This window comes from Drosophila suzukii, chromosome 2L, assembly GCF_043229965.1.
Source record: "Drosophila suzukii chromosome 2L, CBGP_Dsuzu_IsoJpt1.0, whole genome shotgun sequence".
In the NCBI taxonomy this organism is placed as follows: domain Eukaryota; kingdom Metazoa; phylum Arthropoda; class Insecta; order Diptera; family Drosophilidae; genus Drosophila; species Drosophila suzukii.
The window spans coordinates 11,429,272-11,441,528 of record NC_092080.1 but is presented as its reverse complement, the minus strand read 5'-3'; the positions used below and the strand labels follow the sequence as shown (position 1 = coordinate 11,441,528).

General features: G+C 38.0%; 1 protein-coding gene across 8 annotated transcripts in view; it reads left to right on the top strand.

The window, feature by feature from the left end:
• The window catches only part of Lar (tyrosine-protein phosphatase Lar), a 126,269-nt gene that overhangs the window by 103,938 nt on the left and 10,074 nt on the right, over positions 1-12,257 (top strand). For 3 of the 8 annotated variants that reach the window (XM_036817067.3, XM_017080890.4, XM_036817062.3), the window contains 9 exons: positions 244-480; positions 539-685; positions 994-1,269; positions 1,532-1,555; positions 4,965-5,065; positions 6,023-6,215; positions 7,479-7,629; positions 7,724-7,860; positions 10,120-10,416. In XM_036817067.3, the coding sequence (XP_036672962.1) occupies positions 244-480; positions 539-685; positions 994-1,269; positions 1,532-1,555; positions 4,965-5,065; positions 6,023-6,215; positions 7,479-7,629; positions 7,724-7,860; positions 10,120-10,416 (1,563 nt within the window). Of the gene's footprint in view, positions 1-243; positions 481-538; positions 686-993; positions 1,279-1,531; positions 1,556-4,964; positions 5,066-6,022; positions 6,216-7,478; positions 7,630-7,723; positions 7,861-10,119; positions 10,417-12,257 lie in introns of all 8 variants that reach the window. The other 5 variants (XM_036817090.3, XM_036817084.3, XM_036817078.3 and 2 more) reach the window with 3 other exon arrangements.

Sequence of the window (12,257 nt, the reverse complement as noted above, 5' to 3'; positions counted from 1 at the left end):
TAGGTTGTAAAGCAGATGCGTTCAAAGGGTTAAGCTAGTTATTTTATGAAACCAATTGGTTGAACCCTAGGTAGTCATAACACAATGTACAGGTAAAAGCTGAAAATATGGCAGCTGTTATAGGCAATTAGAGCTAAACCACCAATAAGCATATTAACCTAGGAAGACTATTAGGATCTCAAAAATTACAGAGATCGCACTGAATACTTTACAATAAAATTAAAAATGTTTTTTTTTTTACAGGTTTCTTGCAAATAGAAAACAGCCGCGAGGAGGATCAAGGAAAATACGAATGTGTGGCCGAGAATTCTGTTGGCACGGAACACTCAAAGGCTACAAATTTGTATGTGAAAGTCCGTCGTGTTCCGCCCACTTTCTCCCGCCCCCCAGAGACCATCAGTGAGGTGATGTTGGGTTCCAATCTGAATCTTTCCTGCATAGCCGTCGGCTCACCCATGCCACATGTCAAGTGGATGAAGGGTATGTTAATGTCCGGGATTAAATATTTGATCAATCAGTAATTATTATTTTTATTTAGGCTCCGAAGATCTAACTCCCGAGAACGAGATGCCAATCGGTCGAAATGTCCTGCAATTGATAAATATTCAAGAGAGCGCCAACTACACTTGCATAGCCGCCTCCACGCTGGGGCAAATTGATTCGGTATCGGTGGTTAAAGTGCAATGTAAGTACAAGTTATTAGAAAATATAAAAATAAGGGTTATAATTACACAGAAAGAAACAATGACCAGTTTGATACTCGCATTTTTATCATTGAATCTTTTAAAACGCTCTCAAATTACTCTCTCAATCTCTGGAAAAGAGTCAGACAACACTTTTCAAAACTCTTTGAAATAGAAAAAGATAGATAGAATAGAATTTATACTGCATTTGATTAAAATGATGGTCATACTTATGAATATTTTTCTCTGTGTATAAATTGTTCTTCAATCACTACCTCTTCTAATAAAATCCCTTCCTATCATTCAACAGCTCTGCCCACCGCACCCACCGATGTGCAAATCTCCGAGGTGACCGCCACTTCGGTGCGTCTGGAGTGGTCGTACAAGGGTCCCGAGGACTTGCAGTATTACGTGATCCAGTACAAGCCGAAGAACGCCAACCAGGCCTTCAGCGAGATAAGCGGCATCATCACCATGTACTATGTGGTCCGTGCCTTGAGTCCCTATACGGAGTACGAGTTCTACGTGATAGCGGTGAACAATATTGGACGTGGACCGCCGTCGGCACCGGCGACTTGTACCACCGGTGAGACAAGTGAGTATCGCGGATGAGCTGCTCGCTGCTCCTTGGAGCACATTTAACTAACTGCTGCCCCCCTTCTTCTCCCTGTCTCTTTCACATGCTGCATAAAAAAGGATTTTTAACCAATTTCATTTTGAATTTAGACTACGCTTAGATCCCTTTTTATTTGCCCTGGTCCATTATGTCGGCAATCGTACTAACCCTTCTTGAAAATGTCTATTTGTCCTTTCTCTCTCTTTCACTCACATGCATTTCGCCTTCTCAGGCGATTTCTCATTCGGTGGCACAAGTAAGTATCCTTGGCAAACAAAATTTTATGGTTGGCCAAAAAATTGCCAAAACAATTTCAATAACAATTGTTGAGCAGCACAAAATCCAAACCGAAAAATGTAAAAAGGGTAAGGGTATAAAAAAAAAGAAAGCGGGAGTAAAGAAAGCGGAATAACAAGTAGCTAGATAGAATCAAAGGTAAATGCAATGTTAAAAAATCGTTGCATACGCAGCTGCGATCCAGAGCCACGAGTCCTGGTGCTATCCTGACGTATGTGGTGGGGGGGATATCCTCCAATCCTCCCCTGAATATCCCATAAAGTTTGCATTGTTATGCGTTCGTTGTGGATGCGAATGGCTGTGTGTTGGGTGCCTGCAACGCTGTTTTAGCCCTGGCAATTCCCGCGTAAGCGTGCGCTTGTCAGACATGCCTTTCCGGCCACTTCTGCTTTTCCCTGGTGCCCTTCCTAGGGGTATGATAAGTTTTATCAGGATTTAGAAACCCTATCTCAGAAGCAGCGATTCAGAAGTAGCGATTTTTTAATATTTTTGTTTGATCAATTTTATGCTCTTTAGAACAGTTAGGGCCCATTTCTCAGAGATCGTTAACATGAAGTTAAACTGTGTGAACTAAAAATCCTAACAGAGACTATTATAACACGATTCAGTGGGAAATTTGGTCTGACAAAACTAAAAATTAATAGATGACTCGTTTTTGTTGTTAGTTTAGTATTGTCGACGGAAAAATGTAACCAGAATATTATCCTGTAGTTAAGAGTTTTTAGTCAGATTACATCTAACATGATATTGAGAAACTGAAATGTTCTAAGTTAGCTATTTAACTCTATTACAAAAGTGAACATAGAGATATCGGAATACAACTTAATATTATTTAAGGAAATGAAAAAAATAATAATAGCATAACCAATAATTGGCTTGCAAGGGTATTCCTTGATTCGTTCAATTCCATTTTCCCATATAAAAGCAGCAGCTGCATTTGCAGTTCCACTGGCAGATCCAAAGAGCGTGTCGTACAAAAGTTGAAAACTTTTATTGCCGCAATTATGCTTATCGCTTGCCCAATATCGTTTCGAAATAATATTTCGATAGCAACGTTTATGGGCGGTTAAAGCAGGGCTCCTGGGCCCGCAGTACTGGCATCAGCAGGTCAACGCAATGCTTAACACGTGTCACTGGCTTAGGTAGCAGATGAGCCAAGTGGATAATCCCCAGCTTTCTTTATGGCTAGCAATATTACACTGCTAAGGGTGCGAGTACATTAACCGAATGGGGGTGGGGAATCCAAGGTGTGGCCATCTTACGCATCTGCGTCCAAAAATGGCAGATTATGGAAGTAAAATAAATGCTGTAATATTTAAAATTTAATAATTTATTCATATTTCTATTAAATACAAAGTAGACTGTGTGCAACTAGAAATTGTTGTTAAAATTATTTATATATCTCGCCATTAAAGACAACCTAGTTGAACACCAGAATGTAACATATACATTTCTCAAACGAAATGGAAATTCCTTTGCCCTATATGTTAGCCTTCCATATTTCATATAGTCAGTGGTATTAAATGTAATATCATTGTACCCGGCACTGACAAGCTCGTTGTGCAGGACCAATGGTGCAGTTAATTAGTGAAATGAGCTTTTGCTGCATTAGTAGTTGCAAAAACATTTGAAGATGGCAACTGTTTTTGAGGGGCAGTAATCAAAACCCACAATTTGGGGGCTGGGGCGCCTTGAACGAGTCTTGAACACATCCTTTCGTCAAGTAATCAGATATATGGCCTGCACATGCTCCTGCCACGAAACCCTTTGTGGGTGAAGATGGAGAATGGAGAATGGAGATTGGAGGATGGGAATGGGAATGGGGGTTACGATTTAGTGCTATGTGCTCGTGTTATAAGGAGTAGGCGTGTGCGCAGGCATGCAAGGATACATATTAATGGAGCGTATCCGTATGTAATGTATATGCCCTTAAATGCAGCTTACGTGATGCTCCGCATCCTGCATCCACACATCCTGCTCCTCAACTCACAGGACACACACACACTCATGGCCAGGCTAAGAGGAAATTTTTGCCCGAATCTATCGGTGAATCGGTGTGTGCGAGCTGCATGCAAATCTTGGCTATAACAAGCAATGGACCAGGCCAACACACACATTGGGGGTAGCACTTGGGTAACAGATGAGATGACTGCGATATAAATTGTGGATAAAACCATGCTGCTGCTGCTGCACCGTTTGTGGATATTGCAGTAAAATTGTGAGAAATTGGAATTTATTGATTGGCCATTAACCAATCGGTTTTCGACTCGCTTACATACCCCCATAACGCTCATAAGGAAAATTGAGTGACGGAGGAATATACCACTAATTGCCATTCATGGCATGGGGGCGGGCTTACTATTTTGTTTTTTTTGTTTTGTTTCCTTTCGAGAGGGGGACTGCCCAAAAATTCCAACGATGATTTTGCGGCTGTCAATGCAGTTCAACCATGCAAATGCATGACGAATAGCCAGATTCATGCTTCGCGGAAAATCATTGTTGGGGGTCAGTACACACAGAAATCAGTTTATAAATGCAAAATTCAAAATTCTCACTATAACAGCCGCTAGGCTTCAACGCGCCATAACAATTCCCTCAATTTTCCCGGAAATGCAGACAGAACGCACTCGTTTCCCATACGAATCCCAATTCCATTCCTGCGACCATGAAATATACGCATCTCTAGCAGGAGGAACAGTAGCTGAAACAACAACCGACCGTTCATTGGGAAAACAAATTGTGATGGATGGGTATTGTTGGCCTTGCAAAACATTTGCGATGCCCCAAATGCCCTGCCCCTTTATTTTTTGGCCTCCTGGCCTCACTAGTTTCTCGATAATGGCATTTGTTTGCCGTCCTGTGCATTTCGCCCCAGAAAATCATTTACCAAAATTGCATATTTATGATTTTGGGGGAAGGTGCAGCATATATTTAAATCATTTAATTAAATACCAGTCAAATAAATGCTGTGTGTGACATTTATAATCTCTTTTTTTAAATAAATAAAAGAAAGTATAGCCAAACTTGTAGGACAAATTATAAAATACAAATGGCAGATATTGTTATAATTGGGGAATTTCAAGTTAGACTGCATTTAATGTAATACATTAATCTTGAGCCATAGCTTATTGTGATATGATAGGTAGTAATAAACAAATTTTTTTTCACGGCTGTTCAAGAATAACCATATTTTTTCTTAATCCCCAAACTGAAAAGGAGTTATTGGGCAGCCATAAATTTTTGAAATTCGTTTAGCCAGTCGGATCTCTACGGTGCCAACTACCCAACTAGCCATTGTTATATGCCCAATCTTTGCCATGACAATGCTAATATTACCCATTTCCCCTCTGTTTCCTCCCTGCCTGCAGAAATGGAAAGTGCACCACGTAATGTTCAAGTGCGCACGCTGAGCTCGTCCACGATGGTTATTACTTGGGAACCACCAGAGACGCCCAATGGACAAGTGACCGTAAGTACCTGGCATCAAGTGCGCATATTAAACGATAAGATCCGGAACCCGGACACAGGGAGTCCCGGAATCTATGGCCCTCAGTCCGTAGTCCGTAGTCCTTAGTCCGACCAACGCAGTTAGTCACGTCAGTACGATGGCCCGAATGGAGGGGTCCCGTCGAAGGGAAATTGGCAAAATGCCTTTGGCCATGTTCAGGGGCAGGAGGCCATTGCCGATGCCAATGGCTGGCGAACGGTTGTATGCAAATCCTAGACACCTGTCCACAGGTCTCCATTCCGAGTCGGCAATCGTTGTGGTCTCCGGTCTCCGGCGGGGCGGGATGTGTTTGCAAGCGGCCCTATAGGTCCACAAATCTGTGACCAGCAGCTATATATCATTTTCGGTTTATCAGTTAATGAAAGGTGAAAATCGGATGCGGATTTCGATTGCAGATTTCAAAAAGCTTCCATTTTCAAAGCTCGTTGTGTTTCTTCTTTAATCTGTTTAGCTTAGCTTAAAAATGAATTCAAACTTAAAATTTAAACACTGAAATAAATGTATGGATATTATATTAATTAAACCCGTAATAAAGACATTTAATTTTTAATAAACGAAAAATATTTAACTGTGAGAACTATGCAGTGGAGTGTTTTTTTTTTTACAAATATTATTTATAACTTCACGATTAAAATACTTTTTAGAATCATTATCATTCTTAACGATCGGTACTTGTTTTCTTGATGAAGTATGGATATGTGTAAAATATGTTCCGTCCTAGAATTTATGTCTTACCAAACATAATTCTCTTTATGAAAACATGGCTTTAAGATTTAATGATTTCCGATGGATATATTTCTTAGAGTAATAGTAAACTCATTAAAACTGGTGTTGGGTATATATATTTTCTTTTTATGAAGAAATCATAAGCATAATGATAGCCACCCCTAACTTAACTTGTTTCCTTTTTTAAAACAGGGCTACAAGGTGTATTATACTACGAATTCAAATCAACCGGAGGCCTCTTGGAACTCACAGATGGTGGATAATAGCGAGCTGACCACAGTTTCGGAGCTGACGCCCCATGCCATCTATACAGTCCGGGTTCAGGCGTACACCTCGATGGGAGCCGGTCCCATGTCCACGCCGGTCCAAGTGAAGGCCCAGCAAGGTAGGCTAAGCCAAATTGATTGGGCAATCAGCTTCAATTAGGCACATGAAACACACACACAACCAGGCACACGAAACGCATCGACTAACGTTGCATTTTGAATCGAGCACATTTTGCAATTTAATTGCTCAACTCAATCGGCCCACATAGATCACACCAATTATTTAATTATAATACAAAATGTCAGGCGTAACGTGTGTCCTTTCAATGAAATATTTATCTCTGTCCGAGCACAAACACCGACTGCACTTGTGGGCATGTCCGGCAGATATTCATTAACTTGCTGCAATCATTCGATATAAATGCGTATATGGGATGCAAATGCATTTGACCGAGTGTATTTTAGGCGCTTAAGTGGATGGGCGTGTCCACTCGGACTGACTAACTGCTATTTGTGGCCATCTTAAGCAGCTTTAACTGCAACAATAACTAACAAAATACAGGGGTTAAACTTTGAACTACCAACTAATAAGTCTTTACATTGGGGGATCTATGTAAACTGCAAAATGTCTACTTCCGTTTTCGGGTCAGACGTGACACTTGTGTTTGCTGGGGCAGAAAACAGAAAAGTTGAAAAGCTTTACTCAATTGAACCGTCTAACTCTTTAAGTCTATAGATATATGCATGTGGTATATATATATATATATATGGCCAGCCTTTTGGCAGTTCGAAAAATGATTTTGGTTTGTTCATTAAACCGTAAAACTTCAAAGCGATGACAGGTTCTTCGGATTCCCTGGGGGGTAAAAATAATTTGAAAATTGATAATCATTTTCTATCTCTCTCACTCGCTCTGGGTAAAAATAATTTGAAAATTGATAATCATTTTCTATCTCTCTCACTCGCATCTGGTTTTTGTGGCAAACGCTGAAATATTCAAACATGGTATGGGGTTTGTTCGATGGCTGTGTATAGATGGACACATCTCAATCAATTTCATGCAAAAAGCCAATACGAATTCAAAATGCTGATGCAGCGATTGCTGTGCGTGTGTCACCTCATCAATATCATGCAGCATTTTTGAATTGGAAACCAACCGAATCGCAATCGCTATCGGTGGGATCCATCGGCATACAAACAAAATGGCATGCCCACATTGATTTGTTTGTATTTTATTTAATTTCCGTAATTTCCGTTTCATTATTACCAAACCAAAAACCAAATGCAATTCCCAACCGGCGAACAACAACAACAACAACATCAACCCCTGTAAAATCCCCGAAAACCCCATGGAATATGAATTACGGATATGTCTACAAAAGGTGTGCCATCGCAACCGAGCAATTTCCGGGCAACCGATATCGGCGAGACCGCAGTCACACTGCAATGGACCAAGCCGACGCATTCCAGCGAGAATATCGTTCATTACGAGCTCTACTGGAATGACACATACGCCAATCATGTCCATCACAAGTGAGTTTCGGGTTACCATATGTGGTATCCGTTCAAGTTCTGAAATCCAAAACTAATCCATATCAATCATTCTCTCATTCCATACTATCATTAGACGCATTTCAAATTCGGAGGCATATACCCTTGATGGCCTATATCCCGATACTCTCTATTATATCTGGCTGGCTGCAAGGTCACAAAGGGGCGAAGGGGCCACCACACCGCCCATTCCGGTTCGCACCAAGCAATATGGTAAGTTGTCCCATCCGCCATCGAACTCTATTAACTCTTTAAGTTAGTTCAAAACGCCGTAGACGTACAAGTTTCCATAGGCTTAAGTACAACGACAAACTGATTGATTTCAATATACAAATCCACATACTTTATATATATATATATATATATTTTTATATAAATTAACCCCGATACATGAACATGTGTCCATAAACATGTAGTTGATTTATTCAGTTACCCAAACCATAAAATGTCTGAGTGTGAAATTACATTTTATTGAGTTGTGCCTTCGTGGAAACAGGTAAAGTGTGAGCGAATGCAATGAATAAATGATATCGTATGAGTGTTCCTGGTGTGCAGTGAGTTTTTTGCACTTAACCACTTATATCGTAACTATAAATACCCAAATCGATATATATATATAAATAGATTCATATTGTTTGACTTGTGATTGTTATTGTTACTTGCAAGTTAGTCTTAAGTTTAAGTTGTTTAGATGATATACTCTACAAAATAGCCAAACATTTTATTAGTTAGATTATACAAAGTTACACGGATTACAGACAAATATACATAGCTTACACATAAATATAGAAACTAAGACCTCTAGAATTACACACATAATACATAGGAAATAAATTTAAAATATGAGTTTAACAGAATGCAGAATTTTAAAACCCCGAAAAATCAGAAGAATGCTGGGTGTTTAAATATATTCCAGACTAAATTTTTCAAAAATGTTCGATTACCTAATACAATGGTATCTCTGCAATCTGTTGAACTAATCCAATTACAGACCAAAATTCACTGAACAATTGCCAACAGTCCACAATCCACATCACACACAGGATTAGACCATAAACATCAAATGCAACCAACAACATTTCCAGACCAAAAACACACCTCTTCAGTTTAAGTTTAAATTCAAAAGCAAATTGCACGATAATGTAATGCAAAATATTGGAAGAAAGAAAAAAAAAATGAGAATGTATATTTGAATTTGCGTGTTGTTGCATCGCTCGATTATATTCCATTTATCATTTGTGGTTCCCCCGAGTGTTAAATCATGTAAATTATGCCCAAACAATTTCCAACTTTAGACCACTATTTAAGTGCTAAAATTCTCCTAATGCACTTTGCACACTGCACTCTGCACTCTGCATCAGAAGCACCGAGACCACAAAACCAAAAACCGAAAATTCCTTAACTTCTTCCTCTCTGTGTGCCTGCATGCAGTGTCTAGAAAATTGATTTTGAATGATATTTTAATAGACCGGCGCGAAGACAAATGCCGGAAGTGCAAAGTTCTTGGCAGTGGCATAAATATCACTTTTGGTTTCCATATTTGCACGTTTTGCATATTCGCATAATTAAAATGTAAATGATTGTCTGTGCCACGGCACTTAATGTGGCTCAGACGTTTGCCATAAAGACAAGCCACAAAGTTATTTTGGAATTGTTTTTAGCTTTGTGCTTGATTTCAAGTTTGAGTTCCTGCCTGCAGAAATTTTGCCAGAATTTCTAGTTTCTTAGTGGTGCCCTTAGGGCATTTGTATTGTTCAGTTTGAATTTCTACCTTAGCTATTCTGCCTTTAAAACTTTTCGCACCTTTATTATTAGTTTTTAGTTTCGTAGTTTATTAATTTGTTCTTCTCTATATGTACCAAAAGTATGCCAAATTCCCATGGTTTATGCAAATGAATGTCTTTTCGTGTGTATATATGTAAATGTTGTGTGATTGTTTAGTTCCATTTATTTATGGTTTTCCTAAGCTATGCATGACATGATGGGTATGCTTCTCTAGTAGTTAGTTGGGAAAATTTTCAGCTCAAAAAGTCGTTACCAAAAAATATGCACAAATTATTGACGAACGCAAAAAGGAGTCAACATTATTTGCATAAACCATTGGATCTATGTCTTGATATTTGAATTTATTTCGATATATTTTTATGCCTATATAAACCATGTTATATTCCCTATGATTTTAATATTATTTTGCTTTTATGGCTTTTTCGTTTCATGTTATCCATTTTCATTTGGTTTGACAAAATATTTTTGTATTCTCTGCGCTAATTGCTGATAACGCTATGAACAAACCAAAAATCTCATATCCAAAAAAAAAAAAAACAAAAATTACAACCATGGCTATGCATCAACCAACAATGAACAACCCAATAAACAACCCAACCAACCAACAAACAAATCAAATCAAATCAAAAACATGAAAAAAAAATCAATGCACACACAAATACGTTCCGTTCCCATCTATGTAATTAGTACCAGGTGCACCGCCTCGAAATATCACCGCCATTGCAACCAGCTCTACGACGATATCGCTTAACTGGCTGCCGCCGCCCGTCGAACGATCGAACGGTCGGATCATATACTATAAGGTGTTCTTCGTGGAGGTGGGTCGCGAAGACGACGAGGCCACCACAATGACCCTCAATATGACCAGCATTGTGCTCGACGAGCTGAAGCGCTGGACAGAGTACAAAATCTGGGTACTGGCCGGCACATCCGTCGGCGATGGGCCGCGATCCCATCCCATCATTTTGCGCACCCAAGAGGATGGTATGTATGCCAATAACGATCTTACCTATGCGTAAGTCCTATCGTAATTTTTCGTTTTCCCCCTTTATACTTTACTTATTTTAAATTATGTTTTTTACCTTACTCTTAGTTTTACACTCATCCTAAGTTATGTTTTTTAGTCATTTTTTTAACTCGTTATCCATTATCGTACCCCCTGAGAAAAAAAATATCAACCTGAAACTAATCGAACGTATTTTGTACAATTTTTGAATTTTGATATCGGGAGCATTCACCACAGGAGCGGCTAAGCACTATGGAGCGTTATCTGATATTTATCAAGATATCTATATAATTTTTCAGTTCACAAATATTTATATTTTTAACCAATTAGCTGTAAATAAGCGTTTTGAAAACAGCTAGTTATTATTTGTAGTATTGTCAAATATAATATTATGATTTGAAAATTCAGAAGTCTGTCCGAAGACTGGCTAATCAGACCAGTTAAATTTTTTGCGAAATATAAAAAAATTGAAATTCTATATTTTAGCCTTTCCGGCATTTTTCTTCTAGTCTGATATTAAACCTATTTAAAAATATTTATAACATAAAGACCTTCCAGTTTTATACGATCGCTAGGGATCCATTGACTATAAATTTTTAATGCTAAGATACATATTTATGCTGTCTCTTAACATATACCATATATTATTTAGCTTTGGTTTTATCATATTTTCCACCTTTCTTTACCTTATAATTTGTAAAAATTCGTTTGTATATTCAAATGAAATTTTAAAAAACATCTACAAAATTTTCTTATTGGCACTATGAAATTGCATATTTTTTGGCGCAATTTTTGACTACTTTTTTGCACAAAATCTCCTATGAAAAAAGAAAATATCTCTTTTTAGAAAAACTCCTATGTATTGTGTACTATATGCAAGCAAAAATATTTTTGTTACTTTTACTTCTTGACTCGCAATCGTCTCGAGAAATGCACAACACCAAAGATATATCTCTTAATATGAATATAAAGAATCAAATTTTATAAATAAATATTTTTGAATATAATGCATCAATTGTTTGTGGTAATTTGTATAGCACCAAAAATCACCATGAACTCAATGTAATCTTTTTGTATTTTTGGCATTTTCATATAGTTTTTGTAAGCACAACACCCAACACACAAGCCTAATTCCCCAAAAACCTATACGCAAATTTGATTTTAGGTTGTTTGCATTAAATATTTTATTTAATTATTTGCATAATTAAATGTATGCAATTATAAATGTAAACACAACCCAGGTGGAGCCTATGGAGGGGCTATAACCATAATAACCCCGTTCCTGAACCCAATAAATTTCCCGCACATATTTCGTTTTCTTTTTTTTTTGTATTCAAATGTTTACCCAAAGCAAATAGCGCAAAATGTTTCGCTCTATTTATTTATTATTTTTTTTTCCTCAGTTGGCGCTCACCTGCAAACACACCTTTGCCAATACATCTACATGTGTGATATTTACATAAATGCATACATATTTAATAACGTTTACAAAAGCTCGGTGTACTATAATTTTTGAGCCCTAGCCCAGTATACAGCTCTACCCCTATCTGTTTGGTTTTTGGCACACGGTTTTTGCACTTTTGTCACCAGTGGCAGCTCCACACATCCCACCACGAATGCCCCAAAAGCCCCGCAATGTCGCACGTTTTTAAATGGATTTTTGTTTTTTGGTTTATTGCTATGCAAATAACGAACGCAGGCACAGCAAATGACAAATCCTTAAATTGATTTCTGCACAAAATTAACCGAACTTTTTATTTACGCACATAATTTTGTATATTTTGTGTTGTTTACCCATTTTATTAAGTTTTATTTGCAA